At 35.0% G+C, this 16761-nt stretch overlaps 1 protein-coding gene across 1 annotated transcript in view; it reads right to left on the reverse strand.

Moving 5' to 3' along the window:
- The window catches only part of CCDC73 (coiled-coil domain containing 73), a 103910-nt gene that overhangs the window by 2950 nt on the left and 84199 nt on the right, over positions 1-16761 (reverse strand). The window contains exons 15-19 of the mRNA XM_080405846.1: positions 12760-12870; positions 10764-10895; positions 6764-6926; positions 4093-5643; positions 986-1119 (exon numbers count right to left, since the gene is read on the reverse strand). Coding sequence (XP_080261972.1) covers positions 986-1119; positions 4093-5643; positions 6764-6926; positions 10764-10895; positions 12760-12870 — 2091 coding nt within the window. The remainder of the gene's footprint in view (positions 1-985; positions 1120-4092; positions 5644-6763; positions 6927-10763; positions 10896-12759; positions 12871-16761) is intronic.

Raw genomic sequence — 16761 nt, forward strand, 5'->3', positions numbered from 1 at the left:
AAAGCAAGAGACACAGTAAATACCACCACTGTGCTTGGTGAAAAGTCCATCTCATTGTCGTTGCCAAGCAGAGTCATATTAGAAAAGCTGAGTAATTTAAAACATCAGTCTTCTGAATTTCGGAGAATGTGAATGCTAATGGTGTTGAGAGCTGATTAAATCCGGTGCAGTCAACCAACTTTGTCACTTGAAAACAGTGTATGCCCTGACATCAAAGCTCATCCTGAGAAGACAGCAATAACTGAGAAATACCTCTAGAACCTCTTCTCAAATGGAAGGTCAACTGCAGCTGTAAATTATCTTATCGCTTTTGAGTAATATATTTAACATTAGGTCAAATCCCGATACAGCAGTTAAGAGTTGTTCAGGCTCCACAGTCTTAATGTAGATCTAAAAATACAGTATGAGCCATTGCTAGTGCCACCCTGAATGAAGTAATCTTAAAGGGAAACAATAGCTTTATTTTTAATTCATTTATGTAATGTACATAATACATTTATGTAATGCCTTCCTACTAAATAATAAGATAACTCCAAATATGGTATCACATAACTGCAGCACAGAAGAAATGGATAGGCTCTAATTCATAGATATTCTGAATTTTTAGTCTTTCACAGATTCTTTCAAACAACATGTTCCTATCAAGTAATAAAGGAAACAATGTTTTTATACTTTTACGTACTACTGCTAAATTTTTTTTAACTCCTACTTTTACTGTAGGTGATGATTTTTACTAGGGTACACAATGAACTACCCTCTTCCTCCCCTCCCAAACAGACTGGTTAGCATCTGTTTGATTCATGCGCTGTGACTTTTTCCTGCTGCTTTCTATCAACCTTAATTGTGAAAAATGGTGCCTTGTTGCCCTTTTGGTATTATTTTGGAGATTGACTCAGTCCTAAAGTATCCAGATGCGTACAGTTGTACAAATATCTGTGGAATTAGCTCACTGAGGTCTGGTCCGCAATATTTTTAATTGACTTACATGTTCTGTGGGAAAAGAAGAATCATAAAAAGTCTTTGCTATAGCATTCCATTCTTCACTAGGGTCTCCCTGGGGGTGTCGGTGGATACTAGAGGTATTCAAAGTGTCGGCAGCTCTGTTAAAACTGGTAGAACCTGATTGACAAAAAGGAAATGGTAACAACTGCAATTTGGTCTCTAGGCACTAATTGTAAAGTAACTAAACTTCTGGTTTACCTCTGATCTTAAAAAATCAAATATTTATGTTTTAAATCACTGAATCTCTGTTGCAGGCTTTTCCCTCTTCATTTTTTTCTTTCACATACTTCTGCATCTATTTTGTCTCTAAAGATGAGGTATGTTTCTACTCTGATTAAAAATGGTTTGTATCATGTACACATTAAGTTAATGACAAAACTGTGATTTACAGGAAATGTATGTACTCAATATTCTAACTAAATATATTTTTTTCAAACAGTATCACCTTCTGATAATGATAATAAAATACATAATTACTGCCATCCTGACATCCAAGGGGACTTGTAATAAAAGACAGAATCCAAATACAAGGGTTTTAGATAAACAAATAGCATTTTAAATGAGTCTTTCTGTAAATGGCTATACCTAATATTTCAGGAAATCAGGCTATAGCTATCTACTAAAGGTAGGAAGGGCAAATAAGGGGATAAATCAGAGCAGTGTGTAAGGCTCCAATCCTGTAGTGGCTATATCCACTGCTAGTAGACTCCGCTGACAACGGTATGTTCCTTGCAAGATCACAACATAAGTGTACTTTCACAATTACTCATAACGAAAACGGTAGCTGTTTTGTCACTACACAGATGCCTGTTGATCACCGCTACAATAGTAAAATCTTTGTTTTGCTATGAAAATACATAGTTATGTAACAGTTAATTAAGAATACTGGTATTTTCTCTTGGGGGAAAAAGAGGAAAGCAGTTATGAGTTTGTGTTTGTTTTCTTTTTTAAGAGTTGCCAGGAGGATCTTGCCCATTCCCAGTTCCTTCTTCCATTTACTGATGTGGTATGGCTGCTCTCTGGTAACCGGAGTTGTATAAATAGTAAATTGAATTGTGGTTAGGCAGTAAAAGAAATACCTTCAGATAAGCTTACTAAACTCTTTCATCAATGCACTTCACCTCTAGGTCTCCCAAACAGCTAAATGGTTTGTGCTTCACTAAGTAGGAAAAAATGAAAAAAAAAATCAGGGACATGGTCCACATGGATTTCACTCCAGCTTTGCTGTTTTGGAAAATACCTCAAACCAACAAAAACCTGCCACAAAAAATCTTGGAAGTTGCAGTGCTGAGTACCACAGTGAACTGTTAGGTGCCCTGACAGTAAGGTTCTTGCATGATCCAGAGAGGCCGGCAAGCTGAAGTAGAGACCTCTCTAAATTAGGCAGGATGATGAGTGAGAGTCACATCTGGGACACAGACCAAGATCCTCCCTGTGAAGTTTTACTAGAATTCAGGAGGTCTGGTGACTGTGCTGGTCACTGTGCAACTCATTTGAGGAACTAGTTATATTAAAATCCCCTTGGATGAACCTCTCAGAGTCACTTCTTGGAGTTACAGTACTTTGCATACAGAAAGGTTCTGAGAAGCAAAGGAGGAGGAACACAGGGAAGAACTTCAGCTAGTGCTGTCTGTTCTTACAGAAAAGGTACATGCAAAACATCCCATAACTGTGCATTCATTTTGTAACAGGTATCAAAATTCAGGTATCAAAATTCACATTATTAAAAGAATGTACCGTCTGAGATCAGGATTCTGCTACCTTGCTACCACTGCTATCGTTTTAGGGACAAAGACTTTTCTGAAACTGAACTGCAAAAAAATATGCATCTGTATACAAATATACGTAGGCCAAGTACGGAAATAAAATTATCTTTAAACTTTTTCTGTCTCACTGCCACTGGCCACAAAACTAAGGGATGGGAGTCCATTTTCTGCTCTTTGTACATTCAAGGGCCAAAACTCAAAACACTACATCAACAAAACATTAATAGACACAAACACCCTGTATTGTGGCTGTAGCTCTTTTGAAAACCATGTAAGCACCCAAAGCTCCATTTTTCTACACACATAGAGACTTTAATTCCGTCCAGAACCTAAGAGATTGTCTGCTTTTTAAAGTTTACAGCATGTATTAAGGATAGAACCCACATGCAAGCTTTATTTTGAGAAAGGTAGGCACCACTTAGGTATCTTTTACTCTGTCCAGTTACTGAAGTAGAGCAACATCTGTAAATGTATTAGAGTCAGTTTACTGTGGAAACAGAGATGATACTTTTATTACTTTGGTAGTAAACCGAGTTTAGAAATAACACTTTTAGTAAATAAATATAGGAGTAATCTAGCAGCTAATTTTATTGCAAACCAAATCTAAAATACATTTTTTTCCACATTTCAGTAATGACTTAGAAACACATGGAATGAAGTTCCTATTTGCTGATTTGCATATGCAAAATATTGCTCGGCATATAATCACCAAGTGCCACCAGTAGGAGATTAAAAAGCTCCTTGAGCACTCTTAACAGCTAGGTGTGTTTTCCAGAGCTTCAAAGAATATAAGCTTGTCCTTTCACACATTGGACACATTCAGATGGTTTTAAATGTCCATCTGAATTAAAAATCTACAATAAAATAAAAAAGTAAAATTTCTCTAAGCCCCATTCAAAGAAGCACCTACTGGTTTAAAAACTATCCAACTGTTATGCAAAATGAGGGCGCTGAATAATTTCCAAAAGCTGCTCAATGCTTTTCAGATATATACAGAGCCCTGATAGAGCATGCTCTATGTTAGGGTTCGAAATGCCTATAAATATTCAGTTTGTCATTGCACTGCTTTTTTCACAAAGAGAAATATGAGAAGTTGTCTACATAATCAGATAATTGAGCAAACAAAAATTGTTTTGTTGCATTTACACTATAAATTAATGGACAAATCTCATCTTTCAATATTTTTTGTGCCATATAACTAAAATGTCAGGAGGTTTACATTTTTCTAATGTTACACTAAACTCAGATGCAGAAATTTCACATTTTGATACTGTTTCTAAGTGTATTCAGTACATGCCTCAAAAGAAATGCTTCCTTTTCTTACCTAGTGCTGTTTCTCTTCTGTCAACATTTTCACTGAGATTTTGACACTGTGTTTTTGAAATAACCTTTGTGTTTTCCAGTAAGCGTGGTAGTTTCTCATTCAAAAGGGAAGGTTCCTTGGAAGCTGAAGTCCATGTAGCTTGACCTTTCATTTGATTTACTCTTGAACAAGAACCGAGGTCTGAAAAATTTAAGGATACTGGAGTTTTCTCAGCTTTTTTATCTGAGGTTGAAAGATCAAAGGATGACCTTCCACTTATGTTTACTAAATTTCCAGCTGTTCTCATGGGTAAAGAGCATGATTCTTTCAGGTGATCGTCAGCAAACTTCCTTCCTGGAACTGTACTACTCAGTGAGTCTTTTTTCTCTTCTAACAATGTGTAATTTGTTGAATTATTAATCTCCAGGGAATGTCCATTTTTGATGGAGTGTATCTGAATATCATCGTTAGCTTTTTTACATGGAATTAATTTATCTGTATTAATTCTATCTGTTTGGGTTTTTTTATGAGCAATTACTTCAAGACCATCAGCCTTTACTGGAGATGCAGCTTCAGTGCTTGAAGTACATGTATTTGTAGCATTCCCTATTTGTTTGGTACAGTCTTGTTCAGGTTGCTTGCTGTGCATGTCATCTGCATTTATTCCTCTTTCTATTTTGAGGGGGCATAAATTGAAAGTACCCGAGAGAAACATATTACTACTGTGTTCTTTTGTGGCATCATCACCACTTGCGTTATCACAATGAACAGTTGGTAGATTGTCAGCGGCAGTTGCTGGAACACTACTACTTCTCAGTGTACCGTTTATGTTTCTGGCATTGTTGTCGTCATTTCTTTCTTCAGCATCTATGTGTGTCTGTTTAAAAGGAAGTTTATGTAAACCACTCACGTTTGATAAGTTTTTTTCTGGTTTTTGTAATCCATTGCCTACATAACTGTCACTGTCCAGCGAGCTACATTTTTGGTATTCTGTTTGAGAATTTTCTTTAATATAAGATAGGATGCCAAAACTTAATTCCTTAGCTTGATGATTATCTGTACTTCTCTCACATGCAGCATTCTTCTTCTCAGTGCAAAGAACCACTTCAGACTCTGTTTTGGGTGCTTCAGGTGTAAGGACACTTTTGTTGCGTTGTATGGTATTTGATTTTTCATCTGCCTTGGCACAAATTGATTCATCTGTAGTATTGCACAATTCTTGGTCGCTAGAGTCAGTCTCCTGACTTCCATTTTTCTTGTAGGCGCCTCTAGTGTCAGCACTGCCTAAAAAGACCTTTCTTGTTTGTGTGTGGCATGCTGCCAACGGCTTGGTGCTGTCCTGTAGGTTTTGTCCTAAATTTGTATTGTTTTCATCCAGTAACATTCTACATGTTGCTCCTAGGTTTTCTGCTTCTTTGCACTCAGTGACATGTATTTCTGAGGTCTGTCCTTGGGTAATTAAATCAGTATCTGTGCAGAGGGTATTCCTGGGAGAAGCCTCCCTTTGCTTTTCTTCATAAGGGCTAGCAACATTAATTTCATCCTTAAAACTGTTTTCAAGAACTTGTAAACCTGTTAAGAATAAGTGTATTCTCTAGTTATAACCCAAAGATTAACTAATGCTTTATTTTTACAGTTTAAAATTTCTGAAGAGATGAACTGAATATTAGTATCAATGCTGATTTTTCTTATCTTACTCTACACACACAGGTCTATCAAAAATTTACTGAAGTATTGCAAAATATTTATAAACTGTTCAAACAGAAAATAACATTCTGTAGATTTTAGATATGGCTTATAGTTGAAATATTTCCCAACTGGTATCTGTCCTCCTTATTATTGAAAGGGGTCTTCATTATGAAATTATAGCACATACTTAATCAACCATTGTATGTCTACATAAAGTATAAGCCTCTGGTTACTGATGCAACTGTATTTGTCTTTAATGTTGAAAGTGGCATTTTTAGCTAAATGGAAAACAAAAACTGTTTAAGGGACTATGTTCATAGCAAAAGGAATATGCTATGACTTGATGGTAGGGGGCTGGTGAGGAATAGTAAGCATTTCATTATCAGAAAGGTGTTTTCTGAAGGCTGTGAGCACTGATCCTTTAAAGCGGTCACTTTGCAGTTAACAAGCTTTTAAATTTCCACTTATCTTTCCTACATTTTAGAGACTGAGCATTAGAGACTAAGTACATTTCCTTTAGCTGGCTTCAGAAAATTACTTACTGGAGTTAAAATGTGCTTTGTATAGAAAAGCGTTATGACTGTCCACATGAACAGACCTTCATTGTCCTGTGCAGCACACTCACTCTCTGCCTTTTTTCATTGTTTTATGGGAAAGGAAAAGCCCTCAGTTTTGCTTCCAGACAGTTCTATACACATCATAGTTCTAGCCCCTATTGACTTCTTGAACTGGCATGCAGAGAGTATTGCAACAGCTTGAAGGGTTACAGCACACAGGTCTTTAAACTTAGAGTCCCAGGGCAGCCACTGGAAGTACTGTGCTTTCACTCGGAACTTTGTGAATTTATTATAGATTAGCACTACTGACACCAAGAATTTTACTTTGTTAGTACAGTAACATTTAATTCAGGATTCCAGCATTCCCTTGTCATATACTGTATCTGTAAACATTTATCCTTCTTCAACAATACTACTTATCTCTGTTATCCATGTAATGTTATTACTTTGTTCTATCTGTAATTCCTCAGTGCTTAAAGAGTAGTTCATTGTGGTTTTAACTTCAGTTTCTTCTTGTCCAAAATTATTGTCTCTTATTATAGATTGCATACACTCATTTTCTTTCTGAACAGCCTGTATTTCACTATCTTTTGAGTGTTCTTGACCACCCTAGCATAAGAAGGAACAAAAGGTTATACATATTTTAATAGTTTACTACAGTTACTGATTAGATTTGAACTTCAGGACTTAAATTTAACATTATTTTTAAAATTCTGATGGAAAACAAAGACCATTCACCTGAAGTATACAAAGTTCATGTAAATGCAGAAAAAAAAAGCACAGACTAATACCCTAGAAGAGTAGGAAAGAAATTAGATCCTGCTATATTACAGTCCACACAGAGAAGTTATACAGATTGACAGAACTTCTCAGAGGAAGGAATATGTGTGTACATGTGCTGACTGGATCACTCCCTCTGTCTGTTGGCTAAATCAGTGACCTGCTCAGGAATTACATGTGGAAAAAACATGCATGTTTGCTGTTTACACTCAAACACGTGCATACACACACATACTAACACTATTTTTTTCTAACAAACCACCTAGGATTTTTAACTTAATTTCATAGGTCAATAAAGCTTATGAATTTGCAAGTCTTACCAGTCTTCCCTCCCAGATGGCTTCTTAACTGGAATTTGAGTCAAATTCAACAGGAGTAAAAGCCTGAAAGATTTATTTACTTAAAAGTTTGAGTCACGGGTTTACTACTGCAGCAGTTGTCTTTATTTTTGAAAGCTGCATTTGACAAAGTTCTGTGGAAACTAGGAGCTGAATAGTGAAGAAATGCTTCAGTAAAACCCCACCAAAAAAAAAGGAAAAGAAGATGCATCTTTTATCATCATCAACTGTTTGGCAGCTGAAGGCAGAAGCATGTGCTGGCTCTTGCCCTAAAGATAGGATATAAAAGATGTGGGAGGGAGCAGGGGTATTGCTTAGTCCATAAAAGATGCGAGAAAAAGCTGAAGATACTTTCATGACTGGAGGTGTTGCAAAAGTAAGACCGGGATGTGGGAGGGAGTTACAAGTCTTGTGCTTGGGCATCGGATGTGTGGGGAGGACAAAGCATATTGCAAAATGGAGGGAGGCACATAGACAACACTGGTAAAAAATGGGATTATTGCAGTGGTGGCACAGTAGATGATGCAGAATACAAATCTGCAGGAATCAATTTTCTACAGGTCACAGAGATATCCTGATGCTCCCAGCTTTGCTGATTTGAGGGAGGGAGGAATGGAAGAGGACCCTAAAAATAGCTTTTGTCTGCTAAATACTCCACCTTCAATTTGAAGTTTCAATTGAAATGTCTCTTTTCCTCATGTTTTATTATAATCTTCCCTGACATTCTGATTTGGAAATTGTACATATGACATCAGGCTATACACAGCTTTGGTATCACATTTTCAAGCTTTCATTTTCAAAGACAAATATGAGAAATTTGCTTTTTCTTTCACAAAAGCTGTATTTTTTTATAATCTTTTGCTTCTAGGAGCTGTTTCTTTAGACAGAAACACCAAACACCACAATATAACTGTGCATGTCACTCTTTTGTACAGGTATAAAACAGCTACTACAGTGGAATTTGACCATATCTGTTGGTATGGGCTGAACTGCTGAATGCATCTGAAACAAACATGACAAAGCATTCTTAGAAAGGGAGAAAGCTTACATGATTCCTTTCCAGATTTTCAGATGGGTTGAATAAACCTAGCTTCCATTAACTTCAAATGGATGTTCAGCCCTTCAAAAATAGGTCCAAGTTGCATAAACTAAAATGCCTATATATCAAAACTATTAAACCTGGATTTAATTTTTTTCCTCTGTGATTTAGTAAAATCTAACTAAGCAATATACATATACCTCTGACAAACTTACCCTCAACAGAATATGTCATACCATGAAACTAAAAACATCCTCAAAACCTGATCTCCCTGTACATATACACATAAAAGAATTACAGTAACCCATTGCTAGGTGTCTATTCTCTAATGGTACACAGCTGTATTACAAATTATATTAAACTAAATGTAAAACACAAGAAAGTTAAACTAAATTGCAATTTGAGCTTGTAATGAGGTCTGACATTGTACCTTTCTTTTTTAAAAGGCTTTTTGTTTAATTACTATTCCACAGGTGATTAGTATCAAGAAGTTTACATACATTCTACATTTCATGCCCCACAAATAATCACAGGGATTTTAGATTGCACTAGATATAAAAATAATTATATGCATATTTCCTTGCAAAACTTGGAGCCAGAGTCAAGATCTAAATCATAGCCAACACCTTGCCCTTTTATGTTTTACTAGACAGAGACTCATTACTGATACAAGGTGAAATTCCACAGATTAGAATAATCAATATGATCTGCTGCAGCTCCTGTAATTTCTTGGCAGTGTTCCACTGGAGATATGTCTCAGCCTAACCTGCCTAGCTTATGAAATCTTATGATCATACAACACAAACGGGTATGGCAATTTGCCATAAGATAGTGTAAGATATATATTTAGAAGACATCTCGGAGATCTTTTGCATTTAGGAGCATATGCTTTAAGCTTATCTACTTTCAAACACTTAGGGTTACCCTGGTAAGCACAAGTATGGTTTATCATGAATGACTGATTGTGTGCATTGATTCTGCACCCTAAACATAATTCGTATTTCATTTTCATTCAAAGAAACAATGATTTTTAAGAGTGACACTATTTGCATTATACTTTGTTGAATTCATACAGCTTTGGCACAATGAATAATCAGTTCAAGTCTAACTTCCATTGCATTATTAAGGACAAACCAGCTGATATGTATATACTCATATATGTATGTTTGTGAGCTACAAACATACATACATTGTGAAGAAAATGATTTTCAGTTCTTCCAAATTCTAAAATATTGTTACAGTTTGTCATTTTACTGACAATTCAGAGACTAGTTCTAAAAAGATAATGTGTCTTTACAGTCCTAGTGTCTTCATATTTTCTTAACATTGAAAGCAAAATCACATGCATGCAAAATGAGTTTTCCCTTCTTTGAAGGATAATTCATTATTTGGATGTAAAAACTATTGGAAAAAGAGATATAACCAATACTCAACAGAATACGCTCAATGCACAAGGAAAGTTGTGGCCATTCTTACGGCTTATGCCTCTTCCCATGTCTTCAATCTTATAAACGACTGGAAGATAAATTTGCAACCCAGTTAAAGTAAGGGATAACACATAGCTGCAGGGCTACGTGTTCTTCCTTTTGCTCCAACAGATCATCTTCATGTGTTTAACCGCTTGCTGACTTCTCATACATGCTCTGAATACAGAACTGAACAGGGACATGGTTCACCCAGCAATGTAAACTCAATTCTAGTTCAACCCGCACTGTATAAAACAGTCTTTTACCTCCTTGTTGAGCTTGTTATGCCTTTGATGATTCTTAAAGATGCTAGATGAAATAAAGTTGAGGGTTTTTTAAATTAAAACTGAAGAATGTCAATAATCTATATGTTGATAAAGCGAATTTCTCATCTGTCTCGCATTACAGAGGCTGAAATTTGTTCCTCTGAGTAGAAGTGGATTTTCACACTCCCAGGGAACTCACATACATATGAAGTCAGTTGGTCTGCCACAGTATTTGAGAAACACTGATGCAAAATATCTTTGTGAAACAGGGCTTAGTTAAGATAGATTATTTATGAATTATGTATAAATTTATTATTGAGGTAACATCTCCAGTTTCTATGATACAAGTGCCCCTCTGGACGAAAGGGGAACATTCTCTGGGTAGAGGAATTTTCATGGGATCTTGAATCACTGATTAAATCAGTTAAATTTTTAGGTTTAGTGATGTCAAAGGAAGATCATGGACACTGCCAGCCAGATTAGAAAAACTATCATATCTCTCATTCTCTAGTATTTTTACAAGAAATGGAAAGTCTGCAGCTATTAGAGACACTTACCTGCAGATTTTCCACTTTCTCTGAATGCTGATTTCCCTGAGGAGGATGATATCCTTCAAGATGTCTGTGAACTCGTTTAAGTGAATTCAACTCATTTTTAATAGCGCCTATTTCTCTTCTCATGTTTTCCTCCTGTAAAAATTGAAGGGACACAGAGCACACAAACATAGATCTTGATTGCATGTTCAAATATGTAAAACAGTATTTTACAGGGGTATTAACAGCTTAGCAAATTAAATTCTTAAAATGAAGTGTATATGCTAAGTGATTTCTTTGTACAAAGTAAGATAATTTTGAGCTTTTTCATTCAAACCAAGATTTTAACTACATTTCCATTACAGATGATACCTTTTATTATTTGGGTTTTTTTTTCACCATTTACTTCAAGTAACAATGTTTGAAAAAGTGAGATTTCTATTTGTAGCTTTCTTCCTTTTTTTGGCTCAAAGATAAATGTGCTAGTCAACATTCATTCTCTACCTACGTTGTCAAAAAACTACAACAACAAATAATTTGCTTGGCACTTCTGCCTCAAGTATCCAATACTCAAGTGAGCACATAACAATTAAATCTCTGTATTTAGAACAAAAAGGATGATTAAAAAAACAAGGGTAATAAGAATAAAAGGGCAATTTTACAGAAATACTTTAATTTAATTTACAAATATTTCCAGAGCAGTGTATAAGGTTAACATTATCCATAATGACACTACAAGATATTAAGAAACCAAATTTCTAGTTAGCCATAGCAGAAATATGGAGAGGCTAAAAAAAAAATAATCTTCTAAAGAACAAATGCAAACATTTCCATGTCTATACAGGAAACTATGGTATAAGACTTCCAGGAATCGGGGAGATCAAATCTTCTCAGGGCAGTGAGCATCAGAGCAGTTCAGCTATTTTGTAGACTCATAGCTGCAGTCATCTCCATAGTGGCTGCACTCAAGAGTTAATGCTAGACAACAGGATTACAGGGACAATTTTGCTTTGTTTCCCCACAGCCTCCCTGAGAATCCATACCAAATTCAAAACCTTTCTGGCAGAGGTACCAGTTGTGTAGAAACAAGACAGACTATTAAGCAAATGCTGCTTAGAGTCTGGTTGCCACACACTAAACAGGTCTTGTCTCACTGAATAAGTATTAATATTTCTTACTTGTGGACATGCATTTATTATTGCAGATAGTGTTTACAGCTACGATATTTTGCTAATTATTTTGGGTTAAATATTTACTGAATTATTCTTTAAAAGTAATGAAGTAGTAGAAAGAATGGCAAATATTGAAGATAAATTATTGTTTAGGTGTAGACAGAGGTGAATTCACTGAAAGGACATACAGATTTTTTTTTACCTTTTCTTATACTCTTTCACCCCACAGTTGAAATTGATTAGTTCCTGTCAAATCAAGACTTCTGCTTTAATGCAAGCCTTCAGTATCTTGGCCTGATCCAGTGTGAAGTTGATTTTTTTTTTCCCTTTGCATATGGTCATTCATGTCACTTCAGTTCATGTGGATTTACATTCATTTTTTACTATATGACAGTTTACTAATAGATTTTTCAGGATACAGGAGTACAGCCTAGAAATGCAGGTGTTCTCTGTATAAATTGTATTTTTCAGGAAATTTGCATTTTTTTAAACACATATAGTTTTAATTTACACTGAATTTTATCAGCTTCCATGTCTAGGTAATGGCAAATATGTAATTCTGGAATATTTAAGTGCTAAATTCAAGGTAACACCTAATACCTTGACTCTTGCTTTACAGAACTGCAGGAAGTGTACTGACCTTTTAGAGCACAGAAGTCAATGTTTCTCCCAAATCTACCTGTTAAAAATATTCATTTCTAGAATAGTCTGCATTACTGGAAAAGAAATTGGTTCTTTTTGTTGTATTATTTCTGTAATATTTTCTTGGCTTTTAGGAATTACCTGAAATGCTTGATGACTATTTCAAAAACCTTTTAATACTCTAACATTTAATTTAATAAACCTACATCTTTTTTCCAAGTTCTTAGTGCTTTCTCATGCTCATTCTGAAGATTAAGGAACTTTTCTTCATTTTCCTTTGCCTTCTCCCTTTGCAGCTCATTATCTCTTTCAAGGGTCTGCAATAAAATTAATTATCCAAAAAATAATCAATACCACATTAATGAATTTTGATGTGTTTTATGTTGCTTGGACCTTTGCTTCTAACATGCTGGAAGTGCCATACAGATCAGTGATAATGTGCTATCTCAACAATAATTTTCATAAATTAACAGAAAGGTGCTTATAGTTTAGCTAACAGGAAACAGGGGGAGGTTATGAAAAAAGAAATGGCTATAAAAGGGTATAAAAACACTTGCCATTATTCAGTTTCACTGCATAAGTTTTAATGTGCTGAAAAAGTAATATAAAGTCCAGAGATGAGAAATATGAAATGTAGCACAGTCTAGACCCATTGCGCTTAAAGAAAAAACTACTGTGTAGTCAAAGAAAATACTTCTGTTTTTCTGATCTGTTTTTCAATTCTAAATTGTTTATTAACTTATCTTATAAACTCTAAAAACTTTAAATTCTAAAACATATCCACTGGAACATGAAGTACATGTCTGATTATCCTTTATTTTTATTAGATCACTGAAATAGATTAATGTGCATTAAAATAACAGTTTTATTAGTAATAAATTTTATGCTATCATAGTCGTACTTGCAACATTTTGGGGTTAACTCAGCTTTACTATGCTAAATTAAAGCTGTCTTGTGTAAATAAATAATAAGTTCACATACATCTCAGGTACTGTTGGAATTTTTATCCTATCACATTTTTATAGGAAACGAAATAGAAGATAAAGGACTTAATGCATCCATTATCTACTATATAGATGACACAAATATATTTGATAATGTAAACATAACTTTAATTCATGTAGCTATATGACCAGCTACGTATTTATGCCTCTACTGAGCTTCTTTGAAAGTCCACGCGAAAAATGTTATGGAGGCAATACTCCAAAGTAAAATTCCTTTTTACTCGGTCTTTTAATTAGAAATTAGTCTACTTCTTGATTCTTGATACTTCTTGGTTAAAGGTAATTGTACAGAGGGGGGAATACCTGAATTCCTTGCATTCTCAAGTATTCTGTCATCATTTAAAGAATTTTAACTTGTTTTTTCTGAACTCAAAAGAACATTGGTATCCTAGCACTAAGTATGCATAGGTAGAATAAGAAAGGACAGTATTATCTTTCTTGAAAGTTACCTTGCAAGTTTAAGTATTCTGTCATCTCAAGCTCAAAAATAAGCAGTAATTTTTTGTGAGTGTAAGAATAAAAATATTTCTATGGGACTGTACAATCACTCCTTCCATTTTTCTATTATTCTGAAGAAACTGTTTCATGAGCAAGGTCCACAAACTTGACATGGATGTAGGACAGAGGATAGGAATAACCTTCAGACCCCATTCATCACAAGTGTGATTCTACAAGCAATAAAGACTAAGACTAAAGCAATTGCTCTCAAATTGGCAGGAAAGTGGGTAGACCCTTCAAGGTATATGTTCAGCTCTCTCTTTTTTAAGTTTCATTTGTTGACACCGCAAAATGAACAGTTAATGCCTTATTCACTGGAATATCCTGGTAATTGTATCAAACTTTCAGCCAAACAAGTAGCTATAAAAACCAACAATATCTTATGACTACTGTTTAAACAGACATTTCTGACAAATCAAAATAACCCCCTGAGTTCATATGGAAAGAACAAGAACACGTGACATTCACTTTTAATATCGCGTTGTATTTGCATCATGTTGTCCAAGGGAATCACTGCATTTTGCACATGCATTTATCAGGTTTACAAAAAAATAAATCTGTTGAAATATCTAGCCACTTTTATGTTTCCAGATGTGATCTCTCAAAATCTTATCACTCGTATGTGCTTATATAAATGTTTTGAATCTAATTATCATTCTCAAGTGAGAAAATCTTGGGTTTGAGAATGCAGAGAATGTTCTCACAAAACTCAGCTGAGATCAAATCTTAGCTGATCTTAAATGCCACAGTGAAGACTAAGAAGGAATATTTACATTAAACTAAGTATTGAGGAGTCCTTGTATAGTCATCAGAGCTTTCAAAGGTTGAATCAAGAGCCTCTTATTAGTTAGCCATATCTTTTAACACCAATTTCATTTAAAGTACTTATGCCTGCAAGAAATTGCCTTTGAAGATCACACTGAAGCTTTGCTGACTAGAAATAGTTTGTCCTGTAGCTAGAAAAATAGAAAACCTTAATACCATCTCAATGTCTAATATAAACAGGACCCAAATCAAAGCAGGCTCTCTAATCAGAATTAGTATATTTACAATCAGAAATTAATTGTTGGCGTGTGCAGGCTGCAAAACAGGCTTGTACTTAATTCATACCTTAATAACAAGAGAACAATCTATACTTCTCTTACACTTGTAGACATTTATGTGAAGTCTTCAAAGATAAGATTCACACATACCATTCACAGTTTTAGCTGGAGTTTTAAGGCATACTATAAACTTTATTTGAGGTGGGAAATGATAGCTTAGAAATACTATCAAAAAAAGCACTTTTAGAATACCTGCTATTCAATAATCCTGACACAAAGATCCTAAAGGGTCTCCATATCACAAAAGTCATCATCAGTAAGTTTATATACCAATTAAACTATCTTGAACTTCTGGTTTAATTTACAAAGTCATTTCAATAATCTTAAAAAATAAAATGCATGTTACCTTCTTTGACAAAACCAAGTATTGTATGAATAGCAAGTAATCCAGCTGTTTCACTGGACCCAACATATAAATAACAGAGGCTTTAGAAAATCATGTACTTCAGGCAATTCTACAGCCCAGAGACTCAAATTAATCTTTGTGTAAAGTTTAAAACATGCTAACAAACCACACTTTTCCCATTATACTGTGCTTTGTCATTTAAAATTATTTTTTAAAAGAGCCAATCTACAAGAGAGAAACTGGACTTTTTTCCAGGTTGAGAGGCATCTCTTCTTGGTTCTAGAGCACTCTGAGATCAAAGAATTTTAAATTGTGAAAATCCCACTCTCACACTAATATAAATACAGGAACCTTGACACCTGAAATTAGTGACTTCTATTTCTCTTCCAGTCACTACAGTTTTAGCCAATACTACAACGCAGGTACTTTAATTCCTAGTTTCTGATGGAGAACATTACTCATCTTTAACCCTACATGTTTCATCAAAATGCAAAATTAATGTATTGATATTGTGGCAGAAAGCAAACTGCTTACATCTATTAAAAGACAAAGTAAAGGCTTATGTGAAGTGAATCTAATCTCAATTCAGCATAGAAACATTTACTTAGAAACAAAATATACATGCACACAGGAAGTTTAATTTTAAATTAACTGAGATTCTAGTTCAAAACCTTGGCCTCACAAGCCAAGCAAAGAGTGGAATAGTTGTGATTATGTATGGACAAATAATAAACAATAATTATTAATAGCCCGATTAATGGTTGTACCTGTACTCTGCATGGCACACCTGACCGGAACAGATATGACCTTAATCTTTAGTGCCCTGTAGGCCAATCTGACTGCTAGTGTCATTTAGAGTCTAAACTGTTCTGAGCCACTTTTATATGCTCAAAGAGGAACTGAGGAATGCTGCAACTCCACACTCTCCATTGTGCTACTTACCACCTCTAGCATAAACATGACACCAGACAACACAGCAAGAAATGGCTTAGGATATGCTCTTTTTTAGGCCCTCTGCTCTAACAATGCTGGGGACAAGTCTGGTTATGAAGATCTGAAATTTGAAGTATTTTCCAGAAAAGCAATTTATACCTATATGAAAATTATAGGAAATAAAAGTCATAATATTTGATTTCAAAATACTTGAAAGCAACCTCCAATACGTTCTGGTTTTACCCTCCAGAAATGGCTGATAAGAATGGCAACCGTGATTTACTTTAGGGGGAGAACTAGAAGAGGGAAACCATAGCCTGCACT

Source organism: Falco punctatus, assembly GCF_963210335.1.
Source record: "Falco punctatus genome assembly, chromosome: 10".
Classification (NCBI taxonomy): domain Eukaryota; kingdom Metazoa; phylum Chordata; class Aves; order Falconiformes; family Falconidae; genus Falco; species Falco punctatus.